This window comes from Apium graveolens, chromosome 6, assembly GCF_009905375.1.
Source record: "Apium graveolens cultivar Ventura chromosome 6, ASM990537v1, whole genome shotgun sequence".
Taxonomy (NCBI): domain Eukaryota; kingdom Viridiplantae; phylum Streptophyta; class Magnoliopsida; order Apiales; family Apiaceae; genus Apium; species Apium graveolens.
In genome coordinates, this window is record NC_133652.1 from 302,167,423 (window position 1) to 302,192,929 (window position 25,507).

Genomic DNA, 25,507 nt, shown 5'->3' on the forward strand with positions numbered 1-25,507 from the left:
GTCATTATGTTATTTTTGTTTCCTAGTACTATTGCCAGAAATGTTGTTAGCTGAGATAGGGGACCATATCTTTTGTCATGACTCATGTACCCAGAATATATTATTGGTGAGGAACACCTATATCTGCTAAGACAGAATTATCATCTCAATACAATTATTTCTGTTTTATTCCCGTGAGCTAAAATGATTAAGCTCATCATGGTATCATAGCATTGCTAAAACTGGTATGGATACGATTTCTCATTATCCTTATTCGTAAACATCAGATGTACTCTCTTTAATTTTCAACAACTTCATTCTTCTCTGCCTCGGATCTACTTTCTAAAAAATGGTCTCTTCTTCTTCCTCTAAGCGCGTATCATTTCAAGATATATTGAACCCATTATTTCTACACCCTTCTCATAATGCTGCTTCAATACAAGTGGATAAACTTCAAGGACCTTCTGACTACAGAGCTTGGAAACGTACTATGGAGATAAATCTCGCCTCAAAACGCAAACTTGGATTTGCTACTGGAACAGTGCCTCTTCCCTGTGACGATCCTCAAAAAGCAGAGCTCTGGGAGACCTGTAATAGCATGGTAATCGCCTGGATAACCTTTAACCATTCACCTACTATTCGTAGATCTGTAATGTATATGAGTACCGAGAGGGAAATTTGGAAAAATCTTGAAAAACGCTTTTCCATCACTAATGGTTCTCAAAAATACAAATTGAATAAGGACCTATATGAACTTAAACAAAGTAGTATGTCTGTTAATTAGTATTACACTCAGATTAAATCTTTGTGGGAAGAACTTGATAGCATCAATATGTTGCCTACTATCACCTCCCCCACTCAAGAAGTCACCAAACTGTTAAGTGCTATTGAGTCCCATAGAGACGAAGCTAAACTTTTTCAAATACCTCTATCAATTTTCCTACTCATAATTAAGGATTATGATTGCACAATTAATTACCACCCTGGAAAAGAAAATGTAGTGGCAGATGCTTTGAGCAGGAAAGAGAGATTAAACTTGTTGACTATACCAGAAGAGTTATATAAGGAATTCCAGAAATTGGAGTTGGAAGTTAGAGTTTGTAAGCCATCGGAAGCAAAGATATACACCATGACCTTTCAACCGTAGTTGTTAGAGAAAATAAAGAGATGCCAAGAAGAGACAATGGATCAGGACATCAACAGTTTGGTAGGAGAAGAATTATGTACCCAGAAAGATGATCAAGGTATTCTCAAATTTTCTTCCAGGATTTAGATTCCACCGGTGACAGAGTTAAATAATGAAATTTTACAGGAAGCCCACAATTTTAAGTATTCAATCCATCCAGGGAGTACCAAGATATACAAAGATTTAAAAGAGAATTATTGGTGGCCAAATATGAAGAGAGAAATTGCAGTATGGGTTAGCAGATGTTATACATGTCAGAGAGTTAAAGCAGAGCATCAAATGCCAAGTGGATTATTGAAACCATTAGAGATTCCAGAATGGAAGTGAGAGCATATTGCTATGGATTTTATAGTTGGATTACCAAGGACAAAAGCGAACCACGATGCCATTTGGGTTATAGTAGACAGACTAACCAAGTCAGCTCATTTTCTTCCCATTAATGAAAGATTCTCATTGGACAAGTTAGTTCACATGTACTTAAAGGAAATAGTAGTTCATCATGGAGTCCCTGTGTCTATTGTATCTGACCGAGATCCACGATTCAATTCAAGATTCTGGAAAAAATTTCAGGAATGTTTGGGAACCAAGTTAAACATAAGTACAACTTATCATCCACAGACAGACGACCAAAGTGAAAGAACGATCCATACTATTGAAGTTATGTTACGTGTTTGTGCACCAACAAAAGGCTTAGTGGATGCACCAACAACACACGAGTGAGCCGAGTTCATGGACTTCATAAACTACAGTGAAAAGATTGACCTGGCCAGATTGAACAAGAAGCATCTAAGGAGGGAGTGGTCATTTCTTTTTGACTCCATTGTGAGGGCATCCACATGCAAGAAGACAGGATATGATAATATATCCAGTATAGTACATAAGATAGTGTTCTCCATGGCATACAACAAGCCACCAAATGTTGAGGCATTGATCCTGGAAGAACTTAGCACAAGACTCACTATGCCACTGGTAAGTAGATGTAAGGAATTTTTCTTTCCTAGATTTATTATGTCTACTTTAATTCATAAAGTTTTAGACATACATATGTTTGAAGGTATTGACAAAACTAAAATAGGCAATTGTAAACAAGTGTCCAAAATTTTATTTGGTTCACTAATTACAAAGAATAAGGTGGAGGTAGCACTAAATCTTACTGACTTCATGTTAGAAAGATTTAGGACCTACCCCTACCCTATGCCTGACATGAGGTCAAGTGCAGTAACTAATACAGTTATGGCTCATGTACTTGTGGAAGTACAAACACAGGAAAACCAACAACGGCCTTCTACAACTGAGACCCTTTCTTCTCTACCATTAGAAGTTACGAAACCAACCACTTCATCCTCTCAACAGGGTGGTGTGAGTAAAAAGAAGAGAAAGAATGCACCTTTAACAGTAATTACTGAGAATGGTGAGGAACATACATAAACTGAGTCTAACCTGGTCAGAAAACCAAAGAAGACTAAGAAAGCTGGGTTGACCACTCAGTTAGCCACCTCTGCATCTTCCCAACAAGATACAGTTGTAATATAGGGATTTAAACAGACTCTAGGGGAACATTCTCAACAAGGTGTCTCTATTGAACAAAGCACTCTCTCTAGTCCAATTTGTAAAGAGTCTGCACCACAACTTGAGCACTCTCAAGTTGATGAAAAAAGAAATAAGGATGACACACACTTTGAGAGCGCATCATACTCAATGATCAAATCTCTAATCTCATATCTCAAATTTCTTCTACTTACAATGAAACACTTGAATCTACTTCTCAAGTGTTGCCAACATCAAGTGACACAGTTTATGAAACTGTGCTCACCACCTAGGAACAACATTTAGTTGGTGAGAGGCTACATGCTGGGGTAGACCATGATGACACCAACAAAAACACATGGGTTTCATCGGTTTTTACTGAAGACCCTGTGATGGTATCAAATGCACTTTCATGTGCAAATCAATCTTCATAGATTGAAAGGTTTGATGGTAGTACTCCTGAGGGGGAGCTATCTAAATCCTCTCCAATTCAATTGGAGGTTCCTCATGTAGGGACAACTCCCCTCAAAACCTTGGCTGACATTGCATTGTCAATAGAAGCTGGGAGTCCAATTTCCAATGATCCAACTATTATGGAGACAAGTATAGCACATTCAAGTGCCAGTTCTTTGCATGAAGAACAAGGGTTTGAGGCCATGGTACATGACAGTGACCTGGTCAAAACCCCTCCAATATAAATGGAGGTTCCCATAATTGGTGAACAACACACTGTTACAACCACAGTTCCAACTATGAGTTCAACTGTGAATCCAGTCATAGGGTTACCTTCTACCTTAATACCCTCCACCATAAACCAAATAGACATTCCATCCACCTCAAACACTACACCACAAACTTCACACCTTATCTCTAAATGGCTGGAGGATGCTAAAGCCCAATCTATCACAGTTGAAGATCTTTTGGTCGAACAACTTGTAGGCCTAGCAAATATCTCTCAACAACTCCTTACCATAAATATGTCAAACCAGGACTATCAAGTAATTTTACTCTCATACAAGGAGGATGTTGAAGAGCAACAGGAGAAAATTTCAGATAAAGCAGATGGTAATGTGGATGCATGGCTCTCAAAGGACTTCACAACAACCATAAACGAGTCTTTATCAAAATTCAGGGAGGAATATGTCACAATTCTAAGTAGTAATGCCAAGCTTCTCACTCCTCAGGAGGTGTATGATGTTGTGACAGAGGTGTATAAAGCTCAATTAAAGGCCTTTCACCATGTTGGAAGAGCCATGGAAAACACCCTGGTCAAGCATCAAAATGAAGTAAAGAATTTGGTAAATGACAGGATTGATGAGCTGATGCCAACCTTTTAGGAAATCAAGTCCAAGTTCAACAAATTGATAGACAGACTCCAAGCTCTCTCCCTCTCTCTCTCTCTCTCACTTCTGTTGAAGAAAATGTGGCCAAGCTAAGGGAATCTTTCAAAGCTCTGTATGAAGTGATCCAGAATCACATTACTCAACATAATGACACCAAGGTCAAAGTGGATCAACTTTACAAGGCTAGATTTGAGCCTTCAGCCTTGGTCATAGAGGATGTTTAGAATGCTGTACAAAATTCTGTTGGTTTTTTGGCAGCATCAAGTTCAGTTCAACCCTTGTGTGCATCAACACCCCTACAAATCCAAAGTCTGCAAGATCAAATCTCATCCCTCCAATATTCAAATGCTTCTCTGACAGCTCAAGTTTCCCAACTGACTACTTTGGTGCAGAGTCAACAGGATGATATCAACTCACTAGTAGACTCCGACAAAAATCTTCAAATACAAAATTCGGTATCTATGGGAGCTATTATGGGTGCCCTGAAAATTCCTTTACCTACCTTGCCAGAATTTGTTAGGACAGAAATTCCTAGTCCTCTACTCTTGCATGCCACCAAGACTAAGGGGAGATAGAAGCTAGAATACAACAATCAAAAGAATCTGGACTGCATAAATCGACATCACACTCTAGCCAAAGCTCTACTCAAGTTAAAATTGCTTAAGATGTCAGTAAAGACATACTCTAAAAAGCTGTAGAAGGATCTTGTCAAGATAAAGAGTTCAATGAGCTATCACTGTGCTGGGAGTCTCTCTTCATAACAACTACATCACCTACAAAAGAGCTTTGGTCAACATCATTAACTTTCTGAGAGTGGTACTAGTAAAGAAAGGAAACTTCATGGAGAAAAGAATAGTTGCCGATGTCAATGATTATTGTTTAGATAGGTGTCTACAGGTGTCTCTCTTAAATCTTCAATCCATGAAAGCATCTGAGCTGGATGTCATAATTGACAGGGTCAATCCAGTTATTCCAGAGGAGACTCAATTGCTAAATGAACTCAAAAAGGCTCAGATAACTGCTTTTCCTGAAGCCTATCTTTATCCAACCAATGGGCGGCCTACATTTGTTCTCAAACCAGAATGTGCAAATATTTCACAATCCCCAAAAACCGTGTTAGGGATAATCCCAGACTAATCATGACATTGGAAACTGAACTAAAGACAAAGAAGAAGGAGATAACTGAAGATGAAGAAATAATAAGAATTTTGGGAAGATATCTACAGAATGTTGAAACCATGTTTCCAAATACACAATTCAATACAAAAGATGACTTGGATGATGATGAGTAGAAAAAGATTGAACATAAATCTTCTGGCTCAAATCCGAGTCAATCATGTAAGGCAACTGGCAGTAAGGTGGATGAGAAGAAGAAGAAGGATGATAAAAAAAGGGAGATGAAAGCAAGAGGAAGAAAAGGGGAGGAGAAGAAGGTACCAAGAAAAATGTCGAACATATTCAAATCTCACAAAATCAATCCTCCAAACAAAGCCAAACACAACCTCAACCAACCCTACCTCAAAAGCCAAAATTCTTGTATAAACAAACTGCAAACACCCTACTCAAAATACCAATCAGATCCAGCCATGTCACACTAAATAAAATCACAAACCTATCTTCATTCAAGCCTCCAATCAAAACTCACTTCAAGACTGTTGGAAGAAAACCAAGGAAAATGAAAGCTGATACTGGTGTCATCTGGAACTGTTTCAATCAAGATGATTTTCTGCCTCTAAATATGAGCATAACAGATGATGACTATTTCCAAAAATTATCTGAAGAAATTGTCAAAGTCTGTGTTGTCTCTTTAGAAAAAGTCAGAATCTACTATTTGGATGGCTCCTTCATTTTTCTTAGCAGGGAAGTAATGGAAACATTTTCAACCACATAATTGAAGAGGGTGATTAGCTTGATGAAGGACAAGGATACAAGTACAAGGATGTGGAAGGCTGTGATGTCTGAAAGGTTGAGAGAAAGGAATGAAATACATGCAATAAGTAACGCTAAAAAAGAAGAAATGAATAGGAAATATGCTAAGGAGATAGAGATGTTTGAACAGAGGTCAAATGAACTCAAAGCAAAGGGGCCGAGTAAAATCTCAAAAGACGGACATTTCCTGAACATTCAAATTAACAGATTTTCAAGATTCAAAGTAAATTACCTCAACAGCTACAAACTGGATTATTGGCTCAGACTAGTAGAAGCCTTAAGAGGGACTGGAATAATTGAAGAACTACAAGTGCTAGGAAATCTCAAGGACCTCATTAGGAAAGAACCAGGCTATGAGAAATTCACCTAATATAACGACTCGTGTATTTTTGAATTATTTAAATATGTGATTATTATGAAAATTATTAAATAAAATATGTGTCTTGGTTTTGACAGTAGTGTGTTGGTATATACTATTTGTCTGTGATTTATTGGTGTAAAGGATTGGAATGTGCAGTTAAAAATTTGGTTATATTGTTCTGTTTTATTTTTTTTAAAGGTGATTTTATTACCATTTTAAATCCGTAAATATTTGGATTTTCTCTAAAATTAGTTTTATGATTTTATAATTTCAATAATTATTTTTGGGATTTTACAAAATTTAGATATCAATATTTTATTAATTATTTAACCCTGTATGATTTTCTGATTACACTTATTTGTAAAATCTGTATTTAATTCCATACTTCTTCAAAAATTATGAAACTCATATTTATTTAAGTTTGGAATATTCCGAGAATTTTAAAATTATTTTGGGAATTTTCAGGATTAATTTTACCCGCGCGTCGATTCGTTTAATTGATAAAAACGGATATAAATTGTATTTCATAAATTATTCTAAAAATTACGAAATTTATGTTTTTACAAACTTCGGAATATTTATGATATCTTGAGACTATTTTCGTAAATTTTGGATATTATTTTATATGCACCTTGGTTCGATAAATTACAAAATGCGGTACAGAATTAAGCTCTCAGGTGTTAATTGATACACGTGTTTCGTTTTTGTTGAGCAACAGCTACGTGGCAAACAATTAGCTAAGCAGATTAAAGAGATAATATTAAAAAAAAGCAACAGATAAACACCCACAAACTCACACCTCTGTTTCATCTCTCTCACTGCTCAATCTCCATGCTCTCTCTCTCGACTCTTTATAATCTCTCTCATATCTCTCCCTCTTCTTTTCCTTTTCTTTCACTCCCGTTCGTTTTCTGTTTTCTGTCGCCCCTGTTTCCGGCGATTCAACATTTTTTGGCCACGGTGATATTCCTGGGTTCAACTGCTTATGCTTCGTTGATTGTTATACATATCTGCGTGGGTATAGGTGTGTAATCAGTCATGTATGATGTGCTTGGCGGTGTTCCGGTTCGTGTGCCGCCTTTTTCTTTTCCGGTTGCCGCCGTTTTAAATATCCGGCAAGGTGACCGGAGGGGCGAAGGGACGTGCGCTGTTGTGATGTGTGTGTTACTGTGTATGGATGTGTGTGTTTGTGTGTATTGGTTCCAGTCTGTTGCATGATTCCGGTTGTTTTCTGATGATTGTGTCTTCGTTTTTGGCTGCCCTGTTCCGTGTTGACAGTACACGCGCGTGCGTGTGGTGTTTTATTTATTTACCTATCTTCTGAAAATCTGAGTGATTAATTGGTGTTTTGTGCGATTAAATTGTTAAATTAATCGGTGAAAATTTGTATGGAAACCCGAAATTAATCGGGCACCGACAAATTTTTACCGCCGTCCGCGATGAATTTCGACGAGCGGACGGTGGACGGTGATGACGTTGTTCTGAGTCCTACAAGTTAATAAATAAATACGAGTATAAATATAAGATGTAATAATAATAATAATTAGTTGGTTAAATCGGTGTTTGGGATTTGCGAAATGGATTTCGGTTGTATTGATGGAATAAATTGTTGGATTGTTTGTTGTGATTTGACGTCGAGTTGTTCGACGGGTAGGCCGATAAACAGTGGAGGTGCTGCCCGAACTTTTAAAAATTAAATTCAGAAATTCGAGACATACCCTATAATTATCGGAATGTCAAACGAGTATAAATAAGTATATATATATTCTATACTGAACATGATCGTATGTTGTGGTGGATAATTTGGTAAAACTCAATGACCCTAGTTTCGCAAAATGATGAGTATACGTATTTTCTGAAAACAAAAACCGAACCGATTTCCGAGATTGTGAACCCTAATTATTGTACGTGATATTATAATCTATATAATTACGAGTCAGGATTTGATATCGAATGGGTAGATGTGTTATTGAGGATATATCAAGCATACCTAGACGTCTAACGTAGGGTATTTCGACCCTGTAGGTTATCGTCGGGAACCTGAAAGTGGACGATGGACTAAAGATAACCTAGTGGTCAGTCGACGAGCTCCGTAGAGTTCCAACAGGAAGACCTGAGTGTCGAAATTGAATCCAATAGGATCTAGTGATTGGATGTTAGAGCCTGAGCAGCAAAGTCGGCTCAGAGTTAATTAGTAATAGTTGTAAAGCCTTGTAAGGCAAGTATTTCTGAACTTTTCATCAAAGATATATTACCAATGTTTTCGAACTGTTTTATAACATGTCGCTAGTATTCAAAATAACTCTTGTTTACATTGCAAGTGCATTAAATTATTTACCCTTGAATCCCTGATTTTTCTTGATCTTGAGCCGTAAGCCTTGTTCTTTGTAAACCATCCTTTGTTGATCCTCAGACACCAAACCACACAAATATGATACTATTTCCCAAATGTTTAACTAGCTAACACCAAGCACCAGAAGAAGATGGTTTGAAAACACATAAACTTTTATACTCCAATCATTCTTAGTAACATCAAAGAACCATATCCTGAAAAATCATTACTGGTTTGATACCTGACCTTTGTAAAAAACTGAAAACCGTTTCTTATACATACCCTGATATACTTTTGAGATATCCATGAATTTTCTTACATTTTTATGCAAATGTTTAACCATCATCGATTATGATCTTGTTTTATTGAATCATATTGTTATCATATTGAACTGCTTTAGGATTGGATAGTTTTTATATATGTGGACCAGATTCGTGGTCAGACCATACCAATGGTCAAGTTAGGCCAATGTGTGCCTTGGATCCAGTAATTAGAGCAGTGTTGTGTGCTTGCTCGGGGTTAGTGCGTGACTGATCAGCAGCCTAACCTTGGTTTTTAAAACTAAAATGAATATCCAATTCTAATGAATAGTTAAAAAGGAACTTAATTCCTTTGAATCATCTCATTTGATCATGGTTTAACCTCAGTTATCGTTATCATGACTTGCTGAGCTAGATAGCTCACCCTTGCGATTCTTTTATATATTTTACAGTTGAAAAGAATATGGATGATAGTGAAGTTCCTCAGTCTAAAGTGCGGGCTAAGGTTCCAATCGAGTTGGATCGAGCTAGCAGAAGTTTCATGCGGTAAAGAGATAGTCAGATTGTAAGAATGATTTTATTATCAATTATAAGTTAAATTAGTTGGGATTTGGTACGATGTAATAATTAAGGTTGTGGCTTGTTGTCATACTTTAACCTGTTGCGATCCGTGATTTTGTGAAGCAGGGTCATTATAAATAATATTTCTTATACAGGTTGATATATATTGTGTTTGTGTTGTGGACCCCAAACTTCTGACCCGGGTTTGGAGGGCGCCACACCTAATGCTTGTAATGTTTGAACTGAAGTAATAAATTTGTATTTGTTGATCTATCAATCTTTTATGTAATTGATTTTAGCTTAGGGTTAGTCTTGTTATCAGGCATGAATTTTTTATAAGCAATCTTCTCACAAATTGGGGGAGATTGTTGTGCAATACATGCCTGTATAATATCAAGACTAAGTCACTTTGACAACACTGAGATTTAGTTGTTTGATAATCAATTTTGTGTTAGTCTTGTTATCAGGCATGAATTTTTTATAAGCAATCTTCTCACAAATTGGGGGAGATTGTTGTGAAAGACATGCCTGTATAATATCAAGACTAGGTCACTTTGACAACACTGAGATTTAGTTGTTTGATAATCAATTTTGTATTCTGTATTATATTTCTTGAGTCTATAAAAAGGTTAGAAGATTAGACTTGAGTATTTTTCTGTGAACAGATTCAAGCTAAGAAATAAACTCTAAAAGAAGATCAAGCCATGATCATTCCTCAGAGTAAATTGTAGAAGTTTGGAGTTGAATAAAACTGTTCTATAAAAAATGTTCTAAGTCAAGATATCAACAAGTCACAGATCACGTTATATCGAGAAGTCATTCGAGAAGTCCAGAATGGCTTATCGAGAAGTCCAAAATAGCTTATAGAGAAGTCTCAGATATATCGACAAGTCAAATGAAGATGTAGAGAACTGGAGATATCGATAAGTCATTTCTGCATGTAGACAACTCATAGATATTGACAAGTCAAATAAAGATGTGAAAAATTGGAGATATCAACAAGTCAATTTCTCATATAGAGATCTCAGAGATATCGACAAGTCAAAAATGTATATAGAGATCTCAGAGATATTGACAAGTCATTTTTACATGTAAAGATCTCAGACATATCAACAAGTCATTTCACATGCAAGGATTTAAGGACCTCGAGAAGTCAAGTACACTTGTAGAGAAAACAGAGATCTTGATAAGTCATTATACTTATCGAGATGTCACTTTTCTGTAGAACAAACTGGAGATCTCAATATGCCTCTAAAAGTATAGAATGCAGACAAGTTAAATATTCAAGATTATCATTCAACAAACGATCTATCAACTAGATTGAAAAGTCTACAAAGTAGCTGGAGGAATACAAGATCAAGGGCCAAGATTAACTGGACAAATGATGGTCACAGACCAGCAAGATATTGCACAGATTTGCTAAGCTAGAAATGGAAATAGAAAAAGGTTGCTTTAGAAAGTAGTTTAGTACATTTTAGTGCAATTCTTGTAGACCCGTGTTGCTAGTATATAAAGCATGCACTGGTCCTTAGTTCACAAGTTACAAAAATAGATCAAATTTTCTTTTATTCTCTCAAGGAAGAAGCTGAGTACATATTGTCTTAAGAACCCATAATTTGTAGCAAGATAAACTTAATTAGTACAAATTAAGTGAGTTTTGAAATACTGTGCTTGTTGATTTATTTCTCTAACTCAATATCTCTGTAAATATAAACTGCTTTGTTCACACATTATCCAAACAAGTTAAAAAGGCTAAAAATCCAAGAAACATATTCATCCCCTTATTGCATTTAATATCTCATGGATCATATTCTTGTGGTTTATTGATCCCAAGGGAATAAAGTCCACTGTAAGTTCAATTATAAAATCCCCACTACATGTAGTCAACAACTATAATAGTTGAGTTAATTCCTCAAGTGATACTTGTCAAGTTTCATATATCACTTCTAATTGGAACATGCAGCAACCAGGTGACTACTGAAACACACCAAATGCATTGGGTATAAGTGTAGCACATATAATAAGTGCCTAAAATGATTAAATCCAATGCATGAGACAAATTTAAAGAACTCACTAAAACTTCCACCAAACTCAGAGACAACACGAAATAGCACATATAGCTCACGTGTCCATTGTAGGTGAGCCTTACTCAGTCAAAACAACAAACGGTCTAACTGGAAGATATGAACCTCCTCTTCAGCTCCCTGTTCTTGTTGTGGTGCTCGCTTTTACTGTTCTTGCTGTTGCAACACAATTGGATCACCCAACCTTTGATTCAAGTGTTGCACAGGGGGATTGATGATATTGTTGCACATAGAGAGCTTGATGATAAAATCCCAATTTTTTGAACCATTTTATCATCAAGCTCCCTAGGTGCAACACTATCATCAAGCCCCCCCTGTGCAGCACTTGAATCAAGGGTTGGGTGACCCAATTGTGTGGCAACAGCGAGAACGGTAAAAGTCGGCACCGTAGAAAGAGCAAAGAGATGAAGAGGAGGTACAAGTCATCCAGTTAGATCGTTCGTTGTTTTGACTGGGTAAGCCTCGCCTATATTGGACACGAGAGCTACACGCACGATCTGTTCGTGCTGTGTCTGAGCTCGGTGAAGGTTTTAGTAAATTATTTAAATCTTTCTCATGCACTGGATTTTTTTTATTCTAATGTTTTTTCGCTAAATTAGAAATTATAATTGATGCAATTTCAAGAGTGATCTAGACATCATACCTGCATAAGCTGCTGTTGAAAAATTCTACAAGAAAGTGATTTACTTTCATAAGATGTTGTAGATGTTGGGTACTCATGCCATGAATATAAATTCTTTAACCTATGGCTCCGCAATCAATGTAGTCAACTCAGCCCGGAGCTTTCACCTCCAACAAGAAGCTCAGTTTTAAAGAATATCTTGTCATTCATTTTTAATATAAATTAGCAAGTTAGCAGAATAATAGAATAATTAAGTTACACTACTACAATAGACTACTTATCAACTTATAATTTATGTGAACTAGCTAATATTATGCTCATAGGTTTTATTTTAGATTCATTTATGAACACATAATAGAAAATGGGTGGGATGGTTAAGAATATTATTTGAGCATGTGGTTATAATTAATGGAGGGTGCATGCTTTTTGGTACATTCAAAAAAGGCAAGGAGGTCACATAAATGGGATGAATGAAGATAAACAAATGAATATCAATTACACCAAAAATTAATAAACATATTATTAAAAGTGAGGGGAAACAAATAATAAAACTAAATATACAATTTTCTCCCAAGCTAACAATGATGGAACTTAATATATGAAAACTTTAACACTCGACTCTTAAAATTGATTAAAGGCCTAAAAAAGGGGGCACATGCTTAAGATATTACGGGTGTATAAATATTTATAAAAAGGGTTAATTTTCAAAGATATCACTAGTTCAATTCAGATACATGAGATTGATAACTCATTATAAAAATGACTCAACTTCGTCACTAATTTAAAATTTTGTATAACGATAATCATCTGGGAATGGCTAAATTCATACAAATTTTCAACTTTTCAATTACTAAGTAGATACAAATTTTCAAATTTATGATCAAATTGAGTCATTTTTTGTAATAACTAATATATTTCAATGGAACAAGTGAAGACTTTGATATCATATTTAGAGCAAACTGTATTTATCATTAATTTCATGTTACAACAAAGGAATCCAATTGTTTCATTATTCTACCTAGAACGTATCGAATGATGATCAATTTAAAGAGTATAGATATATATGTATGTCCACACATGCGACCACGAAGATCTTAATTTGGTGATAAAAAAGTTAATTACTCTTATGACATCTCATGGATCAAGATCTAGATCTGTTCAAAATGGGAAGGAAGAATGGGAACATAATTTTTTTTTAAGAAACATGCATGGCCAGTGAATAAATGAGAAGATCGATTAATCTAGTGATATGAAATTAATTAAATATTAACACATACCTAGTACAGAAGATCATCGATTTTGTTAGGGACAAAGCTACCCGCGGCGGAGTGATGATTAAGGCTACAAACCCTATTCTCACAAACTTATTATATTTATACTACAATGTCGCGTGGTTGTGGCTAAACATCTCTAAGATACATGACTTAAGACAAAAATAACACAATATGGGCCGGATGGTTCTAGAAGCGGGCTTCGACATTATTTGGGCTTTTATAATTTGTCATTCTATTTTAGTTTCGGACGCATTCTATTACAAGAAATAAGAGGATTACTAATCATGATTGAAATTACAAGCTTAAAGTTGTTTATTTCAACTTTTAGTAAAAAAATATTTTATGGAAACGGAAAAAATGAAAACATGTTGAAATTAACATTTTTGTAAATTGAAAATTGAAAATTGAAAATTGAAAATTGAAAATAAAAAATAAGGAGTTCTAACTTGTAACTACATTTCAAAAAAAAAGTATTGAACAAGTAAAAGGTCTTTTGTAAATTTCCTGCACTTATATAAAGATGATTTTTTTAGGTTTGGGAAAATAAAAAATACGAGAATTGGGTCTTTTAAGCGATATTCGAACCCTTTTAATTAAATTAATTTTTAATATTTTCTATTAACTTGTTTGTTTTGTAGTTGAAATCATGTGTTGAATCTGTTGTAGTTCACACTTCACAAATATATTTAAATTCATTATATTAGAATTTTAAGGTAACTGTATAAAGAATTAATACATAAGCATTAAAACATAAATTATAACATATATCGTACAAATATATTAGGATTTTATGTAATTTTATAATTAATTTTAATTAAGAGTTATTTACTTTAATATATATAAATTTTTGAAATTTAGCTTAGCAGAAAAAGAAATTGTGAAATTTGGAATTAAAAATTGATTTGAGTTGAACATATTTTCTATAATTCACTTGCTTACAAAAGGTGTTGCATCATTAACATATTTTCTCATATTTTCTATTATTTTATTGAAAGTGGGAATTTAGGACTATCAATTCCATCAACTGGTATTGGAGTAAAATATACCCTTAAAATATGAATAATTTTTTATTGTGAAAGGTGAGTTGTTGCGATATCCACCACCATCCCAGATACGATGCGATTCTTACAGATCTCCCAAAATACCATATAAATCATTCTCAAAATATAACACACGAACATCCCGAAAAAATGGGCCGGATAACAATCTTGTAACAAGGTATTTAACAAGATTTCATCCAAAAATGATTAGATCTCATTTTTTTTGAAAAACTGATAAATATAAGAGAGTATGGAATAGCGAAGAATGAAGGGGAGGAAGAATCGGAAAGTGAAGGATGGACGGCTAGATCCCTAAATACGGGAGTCGACTATCAAAATCTCAAATATCTAGGATGATAACCCTAGATATGGCCCTATTCAAGTGACAATCTAAGGAAATCTCTCCTAGGAACTCTCTAAGTCGCAAGTAAAGGTGCAATAGTGGCTTTGGGGTGCAAGTTGTGGGAAATTCAAGTTAAATTAATGCAAAAGCCCTTCTATGCGCAACTGACCAAGAATAAAGGTTCAAGGACGCAAGTTGTCATATATTTACAAGTTATCATTTCAATATACATGGTTATAAGGTAGCCACGTGCCCTTTCTCTCTCTCTCTCACCTACCTACTAGCTATATAATCAATTAGATGCAAATTGGAATTGTATCTCTCCATTCTTGAATAGTGCAAAGCTCTTGCAAAATATTCTCAGCACACCAAAAATATTCTCAAAATTCATACAAGTGATTAGTAAATATTTATTATTTATTTTATATATAAATTTTATCCGAGCCGAGTTACTGAGTACGAGCCGAGTCTGAGCCAAACATACAAAAAACTTGGCTCGACTCGTTTACTTATCAGAGCTCATTTTCATGTTCACAATCAGCTCGTTTAAGCAAACGAATGGAACCGAGTTCACTTAAACGAGCTGATCCCGAGTTTTGTTCACGAACGGCTCCGTGTATTTGTAGTCCTAGATATGGGAGTCGACTCTCAAAATTAATTATTGGTATAGAATATTAGTTATTCATAAAAAAATGTTTAGACCCTATAATTTTGTCACGTATTATTTACATTACATAAGCTCCAAAACCCTATGTTTGTGTTCACTTCGCATGAATGGAATGTTACCGTAATGAAATGCATGAAAGAATGAGAAGATGAATGGAAAAATGATTATTTTATTATTGCATTCATGTGTCATATTTTTTAAGGGAATGGAAGGAAATATTAAAAAAATCTCTAAAAAAAATTAGCTCTCTAAAAAATCTCAGGAAAATAATTCACAAGAAAAGATTTTCTTGAAAGAAATTTCATGAAAAAAAGTTCTCGAAAAAGTCTTCTCTGAAAAGTGTTTCTATAAAAAAATTCTTCCGAAGAAATTCCCAAAAAAATTAGAAAAGAAATTCCTGGGATTTGTTTTCTCAAAAATATTCCCAAAATTATATTATGTTTTGAAATAATGAGCTTATCCCACACGTTTTGGATGGTATGACATTCTACCGTTAATGGAATAGAATGAATACGACAATAAATTATTTTATTTCGTTTTACCAAGTGAACAACCTAATTTTTTATTTCTGGGTAGAATGACCATTCCATTCCTGCAAAAATCCATTATATTCATCACAAGTGACCCCAATTAGGGATGGCAAACATGTCGGTTGGTTCGGATCTTGTGAAAATCAGACCCGAACCCAAACTTATATGTTGGACCCGTACCTGATATTATTTGTATATCTATATATATACCTGATCCATCGAGTTTCGGTTCGGTTCTGGTTTTTATCCGGTCTCAGTTTATATATACCATTATTTATCAACATAAGAAAAAATTTATATTAAATTTTCTTTTGACTAAGATAATCAATTTGACTAAATGACTAGCAAAAATTTAATCATAATAAATCATAATTTGAACTCTAATTAAGCACACAAGCTTTATAAGCTAAGTACATTAAATCACATAAAAATATATGAACTTAAAAATGAATAAATAGTATCTATAGATACTAGTATGCAACATTTATATATTCAAAAATAACTTTAACACTTCATGAGTATTATTTTTACCGGACTCAATTACAAGGAAGTTAATTTAAAATTACTAAACTTTTAAAGATATTATTTATATATATAATATTTTATTTGGGTTTCAAACCGGGTTCAGATTCGGTATCGGTTTTGGGTTCGGTTCGGTTCGGGTAGGGAAAGATCCAAATCCGACCCAAAATTTATTCGGGTCTATATATGAAAACCAAATCCTAACCTGAATCCAAAAATTTCGGGTCCGGTTGGATCTTGGTTTCGGAACGGGCCGGGTACACATCGGGTCGGTACAAATTGTCATCACTACACTCAAGGGTATATTCCATAAATTTAGTAGAAATATATTATTACTATAACTTAAATATATATTGGCTTAAAACACTTGTGTTGCGTGAATTTTCTTTTGATATTAGATAATCTTTTAAAATTTTTATTAATATTGAATTCTTAAATTTGTTCATTAAAAAATTTTAAGTGGAGTGAATTCATAATAAATATATTAACACACATATATGTTCATGATTTTTTTAATAGGTGCAATTGAAAAAAAATTATTACAGACTTAACGATATAATTCTATCGATATTTTCACATGTATTTACAATAATAATAATATTTTAAATTAAAAGTTAAGTTTTCGTTGAGACTACTAATATATGAAACATGTTTATTCTGATATTAATTTTGTTTTGACCTGAATCAATAGTTTACATTATTGTGTTTTAACCCAAGGATCAATACACCAACAACTACTAATTATTTTTAAGAATTGATTAACGTGATAATTTTTCTTTAGCCTAGATAAATAGTATATATGATTTATTTTAGTTAGTCGAATTATATTTTAATTTAATTTTTTACCAGGTCAATATTATTATTATTTTATCTTAACCCGAGGCACATTATACCAATCAAATTCAACTACTTATATTTAGTTTGCTTTAAATTTTATATTAACCCATAACAATAGTATAATTTTTTATTAACCAGGTTGAAAAATATAGATTATTTTATTTTATCTCGTAGCCATTATACGGAAAAATGAATTATCTTTTGATGGCATAGATATAGATATCTATAATAGATATTATAATATCAATGTAATGCATAATATAATATTTGTTTTATAATTAAAATAAATAATAATGAAATTGGTTGTTATAGTAAAAAATATTTTAGCATTTAATTAGAAAAACACTAATTTAGTATGCACGAACACATACTAAACAACCAATTAATTTTTGTGTGCGCGAGCGTGTATGTATATTAATTTAATTTAATTTACATATTAACTACATTTATTTAATTGGTATATTATAACCATTTAAGATATTCATTAAATTAAATGGAAGAAAATTAAATTTATTTGGTACTTCAATTAATTTTCACAGTAACAACAAATTTAATTAAATGTCTTTTCATGAGTCTTTTCCATCTTTATCTTCATTTCCATACGCATGACTTGTTGTAAATATTTTTATTGTCCTTTATGATTTTTAAGGCGATTTCGACTTATATTTGGTTGTCATAAATATTGATGATTTGTAGATATTGATGTTCGTAGTAGTGGTTGTGGAGAGTATGATGATAAGAGGTGGTATTATCGTTGTTGTGGTAATTTCAATATGTAGTTGATGATAATTTGTAGGTGGTTGGAGGTTGTGATAGTTTGATATTGGTAATTTATGTTTTTGTGTGGTTATTTTTAGAGAAAATACCAAAATTTATCCCATTTTGGAGGTTGCATGGCCAAAATATTCGTCGGCGTGAAAGGGTTACCAAAATATCAGACAATACGCAAATGACATATGTATATTCACATTTTTGACCAATATCCGTGTTACACAAGCATATACAGTGTAATAAAAAGTGGGATAAGTTGAACACGCATGTTCTACATGTGTATTCAATATAAAGAAATTATAAAGAATATGTATGTGAAGCATGCACATTCCTTTTGAAGTTAAAAATATATATGCAATATGCTTTCTGATGATGCGCATTCGGTATACACATTACTCACATGCGTGTTTGGTAGGCATTTTGGTTGCTCCTTCCGTGCACCGAGTATTTTGGCTTTTGGAGAAGAAATGTGGTTATTTTGATACAACACCCTTATTTTTATCTAAATCTAAATCTGATAATCTGATGGAGATGTGGAGAATGTGGTGTTGGATGAAGATGTGGTGAATGTGGTAATTTTTGTTAAGATTTGACAATTACATAATGATGTTGATGAACGAACATATCATACAACTTAGTACATCTACAACTCCAATTACATGTATGTGAATGAAATTTGATAATAATTAATTAGGTACATGTTAGGTATGAGGTGCAACACAGGGAGGGTGAATGTGTTTTCTTTGCTTTCTTGATTATTTGAAAGTATTTTTGGCTTTTGGAACTTAACAGCTCGAACTGAATTTGCAGTGATAAAAGAATGAATGTAAAGACACAAGTAATCTATCAATAACTCACTTGATTTGTATTAAATCAAATTTGTTTGTGCTACAAATATGTATTCTTGAAAATAAGAACTCAGCTACTTCTCTTGAGAGAATACAAGATTTTCTAGATCTACTTTTGTTATTTCTAAACAAAGGACTAGTGACATGTTTTATAGATCAACATGCACAGTTTACAGAACTTGCACTAAAATATACAAACACAATTTCTAAAGCTCATTTGTCTGTTTCTATTTCTAGCACATCATATCTATGTGAAATTTACTAGGTTTGTGACCCTCCTTTGTCCGGTTCATCTTGGCCCTTGATCTTGCATTCTTCAACTTGCATTTGTAGACTTTCCAATTCAGTGATAGGATTGTTTGTTGATTAATAATCTTGGATCTTCAAGTTGTTTGTATTCTGAATTTTGAGGCTGTTGTTGAGATCTCTTTTACTGTGTAGAGAAGTCACATATCGATAAGTAAAATGACTTATCGATATCTCTACTTCTCTATAAGTAATATGACTTGTCGAGGTCTCCAGTTCTCTATAGGTAGATTAACTTGTCGATATCTCCAGTTCTCTACATAGGCTTTTGATTTGTCAATATCTCCAGTTCTCTACAAGTAGATTTTGACTTATTGATATCTCCGATTCTCCAAAAGTAAATTTTGACTTGTCGATATCTCCAATTGTCTACATGATATTTTTGACTTGTCGATATCTTGACTTCTCTACAAGTAGATTGACTTGTCGAAATCTCTTTGGACTTCTCTACAAGTCATTTTTGACTTCTTGACATACATCTCTATACTCCTTGATATGTGACTTGTCGATATCTGACTTAGAACATTCTTCCAAAATAAAAATTTTCAAATCCAAGCTTCTACACTTCTCTCCGAAGCATGATCAGGACTGATCTTCTTCCAGAATTTATTCCTTAGCTTGATGGTTGTTCATAGAAAAATCTTTCAGTCTAATCTCTTTAGCATTTTAAAAGACTCAAGAAATACAAATACAAAATACAATAAGATTATCATACAACTGATTCTTAGGATTTTCAAAGTGACTTAGTCTTGTTATGTATAGGCATGTCTTACACAACAATCCCCCTCAATTGTGAGAAGATTATTTATCGCAAATTCATGCCTGATAACAAAACTAACCCCAAGCTAAAATTAAAATAAAACTGACAGATTGACAAAGTACAGATTTTATACATTTTTACACTTACATTCAGAGTTGAATTTGCAGAATTATCTAAATTTTTCATAACCTGGTTGTTCTCTAATCATATCCTTGAGTTTGACCAAGCACTCAAGTTCTTCAATTATCTCAATTCCTCTTAGAGCTTCCACCAGTTTGATCCATTCATTTAGTGAGTAACTATCAAGATAATTTATTTTGTACCTTGATAATTTATGAGTCTTAACGTTTAGAAACACACCATTAACTATACTCAACCCTTTAGCCTTTAGCTCATTGGACCTTTGCTCAAACATCTCAATTTTCTTGGCATTTTTCATCTCATTTGCTTCCCTCTCAGGGTTTTCTCTAGCATGCCTTTCATCTCTCTCTCTCTTAACCTTCTAGGTATTCATCCTTCCCCATCATGGTAAAAGCATCCTTATTATTTATCAAATTGATTACTCTTTCAAGCTCTAGTGTTGAGTAGTTTTCAATTATTTCTTTGTTGAGTAAGTTGAATGTACCATCCTTAAAGTAGATTCTCACCTCTCCTAAAGATTCTATTAGATTTTGACTATTTTTTTAGCTAATTGATTGTTGTGCCATCCTTAATTGATTGCTGCCATCCTTAAATGATGACAACACCACTATCAATGATAAAGAAAACAACCCCTCGACCAATGATTTGAAAGTAGAAGAATGAGAGTATTTAGAATTGTTTGTTTAATGTAATACTAAATTTGATATGGATGATTCTTTCCTATTAATTGCAATAATCTTGTAAAAAATATGTCACAATCTTGTGATTGGTGGTTTGGTTGACTCACAGGGTGGAAGAAAATTTAGTATTAATTTCATGACTTTGAATCTGCTACTGGATTAAAAACCTTTTGAGTGAAATGTTGCTAGCTTTAATATTGCTATTTATAACACACAACCAAAAAATGTTCATCAAATCAAGTAGAGCCCTTAATTACATCATGAACCGTCAATATTGAAGATGAACGAGACAACCCCAGCCAGTCATTTAAATGTATTTAAATGCTTGAAGTTTTTTTGAAATGTGACAAAACCTAGCTTGGTGTGGAGAGGAATCAAATCAGCTAAGGAGCTAATTGAAGAAGGGAGTAGAATTAAGGTAGGCAATGGTACCTCCATAAACATATGGAACGATCCGTGGATCCCTGAGACTGACAATGCATACTTAACCACTTCTAGACTACAGGAGCTATTTAATGTTACTGTAAGCAACCTTCTCAAAGATGAGGCCAAAGAATGGGACAGAGATCTCATACACGATCTTTTTAATGATGAGGATGCTAGGAGAATCCTGAAGATCCCGCTGAGTATGAGGTATGAAGATGATTTGTGGTTTTGGACGGAGGATGAAAAAGGCAAGTATACCATTAAAAGTGGCTATAGACTGCTATGTAGGACCTTCAATCAAAATATGGTTAGAGGATCAAATTTTTACTGGATAAAACTTTGGGCATTGCCTATTCCTCCTAAGGTAAAAAACTTTATATGGCGAGCTATTCAGGATAATCTTCCAACTCTATGTAATCTTCAGGAAAGACATGTGGAAGTTGCTTCTCTGTGTCCAGTGTGTAAACAGGCGGAAGAAAATCTGGAGCATTTTTTATATAACTGCCCTTTTACTCAAAGATGTTGGGAGTGTTAGAATTCAATCTCTTCCGGGTCAACAAATGCGGCAGCATAGTATGCATAATTATAAAATGTTAAGTGATAGATTAAGTCAGCAGCATGAGAGCATTTCTAGGAGTGTGAAAATATGACTGATCACCCATACAGCTATAGAGACCAGGAGTAAAGGTGGCGGTGTAGAATACAATGAAAATTTTTTGCATATGATGGCACATCCATGTATACATGAGTTATCCCGTGGAAAAAAGAGATAAAACAAAACACACTTGCATGATGTAGAGAAGGCAGCAGCTGTACACAGAAAACAAAGGAGAGCATTTATGTATGGAAACCTGGAAATAAGGAAGCCTGAGTTGAAAATTGTAGTGGGAAAGAAATAACAGCAAGCTGGTCATAGTCTTATATGGTATGCTCATAAATATAGTATATTATACATGCAATGATGTAAGGTGATGTATTTGAAGCCTATAAAAGGCTTGTTGTACATGTAAAAGATATAACACACAGAAGTGAAAATATTAGAAGAGAGTGAGAGAGAGCTGAAGATCCTCCGAGAAAAGAAAGGCAGAAGCCTAGTGAAAGAAAATCAAGTTATAGCTTGAATTTGTAACTCTTGTGTATGAAATAAAAGAGTGTGTTAGTGTGTGTCCTTATTATATATTATGTTCAAGTTAAAATCATATAGTTGAGCCCATTCATGTCTCTAACAAGTGGCATCAGAGCTAGGTTATTTCAGAGAAGAAAAAATGTCAAATATGATGGCGCAACCACAAATCCCAAAATTGACGGCAACAAATTACGGGAACTGGAGTATCCAAATGAAGGTGTTACTCGGTTCATACGATAATTGTGATATTGTTGAAAGTGGTTTTGACGAGCCCGTAGATGCTACCACTGAAGCGACCGTTTCAAATGCGGAGAAGATGATTTTGAAAGAGACCCGGAAAAAAGATAAAAAGGCGTTATATTCAATTATTCAAGGAGTTGACGAATCAACCTTTGAAAAAATTTCAAATGCAAAAACGGCAAAAGACGCGTGGGAGATTCTGCAGAAATCATTCCAGGGTGTCGAGAAAGTCAAAAAGGTTCGACTCCAAGTACTACGTGGGGAGTTCAAAAATTTGTAGATGAAGAGTTCCGAAAATATTGGTGAATTTGTTACGCGTTTGAAAACGGTGACAAATGAGATAAAAAGAAATGAGGAAAGTCTCGATGATGTTCGTGTCATGGAAAAGTTGCTCCGTTCATTAATAAGAAAATTTGATTATGTTGTTACTTCTATCGAAGAGTCAAAAGACTTGTCCACGATATCAATTGACGAGCTCGTAGGTTCTCTTCAAGCCTACGAGCAGTGAATGAACCAGTATAATGATGCAAGCCATTTAGAAAAGGCGTTGTAAAGTAAGGTGTCCATCGGTGACAGTTCTGGACGTAGCAGTTCTGTACGTGGCAGAGGTGGCTATCGTGGTAGCTATTGTGGTGGACGAGGACGAGGAAGGCGGTCTTTCAACAGAGGCCAGAATTCTGAAGGTTATCAACCATCTGGTCGTGGTTCGAATTTTAGAGGCTGAGGACAAGGCGGATATCAACAACGAGGTGATAAGTCTCAATATCAGTGCTATAACTGTAATAAATATGGCCATTTCAGTTATGAGTGTAGAGCACTAAAGGTGGAAGAAAGAAGTCATTTTGCAGCAGCAAAAGAAGACAAAGATATTGGCACTGCTATGTTCCTCACTTACAAAGAAGACGAGAAAAGCAAGAAGAATGTTTGGTATCTTGACTCAGGGGTCAGTAATCACATGACTGGTCACAAAGAATTATTCACGGAGATAGACGACACCATCAGCGGAGAAGTTACTTTTGGTGACTCGTCAAAGATTCCGGTGAAAGGAAAAGGTACCATCACGATCATGTCAAAGAAAGGTGAAAAGAAATATATAAATGATGTTTATTATATTCCTGCATTGAAAAATAATATTATCAGTCTTGGCCAACTTGTGGAGAAAGGATATAATATACAGATGCAGGACAATTCCCTCATTATCAGAAATCAAGCTCGGGAATTGATTGCAAATGTGGAGATGTCAAAGAATCATTTGTTTACGCTTGATATGCAAACGAATGTGTAGAAGTCCTTAAAGTCGGTCATTAAAAATGACTCGTGGTTGTGGCATTTGAGATATGGTCATCTTGGATTTTCTGGCCTAAAATTATTGTCAAAGACAAAGATGGTGGACGGCTTTCCAGAAATCAACGAACCAGAAAATTTGTGTGAAGCGTGTGTCAAGGGGAAGCAACACAGACAAAGTTTTCCCGTTGGAAAATCGTGGAGAGCCAAGAGGCCATTGGAGATAGTTCACACAGATATAGTTGGTCCATTTGATATTCCATCACTTGGAGGTAATAGGTATTACCTAACTTTTATTGATGATTTTAGCAGTAAAATTTGGGTATATATCATAAAAGAAAAGTCGGAGGCTCTTGATAAATTCAAGGAGTTCAAAGCATTGGCTGAAAAACAAAGTGGCCAGTATTTGAAGACACTTAGATCAGATATAGGAGGCGAATATACTTCAAACTTGTTCAGGAGTTTCTGTCGAGCACATGGTATTAATCATCAATTGACAACAACATACACTCCATAACAAAATGGCATTGCAGAAAGGAAGAATCGCACTATTCTTGACATGGTAAGAAGCATGGTAAAAGCAAAACACTTGCCAAGAACTTTTTGGGCCGAAGCCGTTTTGTGTGCAGTTTATTTGCTGAATCGTTGTCCAACAAAAAGTGTCAGAAACAAAACTCCAAATGAAGCATGGAGCGGGAGCAAACCATCAGTTGGACATCTCAGAATTTTTGGGTGTATTGCTTATGCCCACGTTCCCGATCAGAAAAGGAAGAAGCTGGATGATAAATGCGAGAAATGCATCTTTACCGGATATGACAAAAGGAGCAAGGCGTATAGACTCTATAATCCCCTAACGAAGAAATTAATCATTTCGCGAGATGTTGAGTTTGATGAATCAGACTACTGGAAATGGAGCGAGGAAGAAAGAAAATTTTGTTGGTTTATTTTTCAATGATGATGACGGTGATGACTCCAACATTGAAGATGACGGAGATGATGATCAAACTCCTCCACCAAGTCCAAATCAACAAACTCCTGGATCGACACCATCGACGGAAGAAAGCAACAGTTTAGGGGGAGCACCACGAAATATGCCGAGTCTGGATAATATCTACGAAGCTACAAGTCTGGTACAAACATCCTTTGATTTTTCCTTATTTTTCTTAGTGGATGAATGTGATCCGGTTACATTTGAGGAAGCTTCTGAAGAAAGCAAATGAAACAAATCCATGGATGAAGAAATTGGCGCAATAAAGAAAAATGATACATGGGAGCTCACAGATCTTCCAGAAGGATACAAAGCAATAGGTGTCAAATGGGTCTACAAGAGAAAGACAAATCAAGATGGAGAAGTGGAGAAGTACAAGGCAAGGTTGGTGGCTAAAGGCTACAAACAACGATATGGCTTTGACTATGATGAGGTGTTTGCTCCAGTTGCACGAGTTGACACCATCAGACTTCTTACAACAATTTCCGCTCACTTGTTAGAAACGTGAATGGGCTCAACTATATGATTTTAACTTGAACA

General features: G+C 34.5%; 3 protein-coding genes across 3 annotated transcripts; all 3 read left to right on the forward strand.

Annotated features, from left to right (window-relative positions):
• The first annotated feature begins 328 nt into the window (after positions 1–328).
• Positions 329–763, forward strand: LOC141666326 (uncharacterized). Its single transcript, XM_074472316.1, has one exon. The coding sequence runs from the start codon at positions 329–331 to the stop codon at positions 761–763; it is 435 nt and encodes a 144-aa protein (XP_074328417.1).
• A 6,600-nt stretch (positions 764–7,363) lies between these two features.
• LOC141666327 (uncharacterized) lies at positions 7,364–21,864 on the forward strand. The gene is made up of 2 exons (XM_074472317.1): positions 7,364–7,482; positions 21,261–21,864. Exons 1-2 carry the CDS (start codon positions 7,364–7,366, stop codon positions 21,862–21,864), a joined length of 723 nt encoding a protein of 240 aa, XP_074328418.1.
• A 742-nt stretch (positions 21,865–22,606) lies between these two features.
• On the forward strand, positions 22,607–24,496 carry LOC141666328 (uncharacterized). Its single transcript, XM_074472318.1, has 5 exons — positions 22,607–22,933; positions 22,976–23,177; positions 23,272–23,444; positions 23,519–23,734; positions 23,981–24,496. The coding sequence occupies exons 1-5, from the start codon at positions 22,607–22,609 to the stop codon at positions 24,494–24,496; spliced, it is 1,434 nt and encodes a 477-aa protein (XP_074328419.1).
• The last annotated feature ends 1,011 nt before the right edge of the window (positions 24,497–25,507 follow it).

Excerpts from the sequence above, each read along its gene's own strand:
- LOC141666326 (XM_074472316.1), top strand. The coding sequence starts at position 329 with ATGGTCTCTTCTTCTTCCTCTAAGCGCGTATCATTTCAAGATATATTG.
- LOC141666327 (XM_074472317.1), top strand. The coding sequence starts at position 7,364 with ATGTATGATGTGCTTGGCGGTGTTCCGGTTCGTGTGCCGCCTTTTTCT. Across the intron at positions 7,483-21,260 it reads GGGACGTGCGCTGTTGTGAT|CTTGGTGTGGAGAGGAATCA; the intron begins GTGTGTGTTACT and ends GACAAAACCTAG.
- LOC141666328 (XM_074472318.1), top strand. The coding sequence starts at position 22,607 with ATGGCGCAACCACAAATCCCAAAATTGACGGCAACAAATTACGGGAAC. Across the intron at positions 22,934-22,975 it reads GTGTCGAGAAAGTCAAAAAG|ATGAAGAGTTCCGAAAATAT; the intron begins GTTCGACTCCAA and ends AAAAATTTGTAG. Across the intron at positions 23,735-23,980 it reads GTGACTCGTCAAAGATTCCG|AAGTCCTTAAAGTCGGTCAT; the intron begins GTGAAAGGAAAA and ends ACGAATGTGTAG.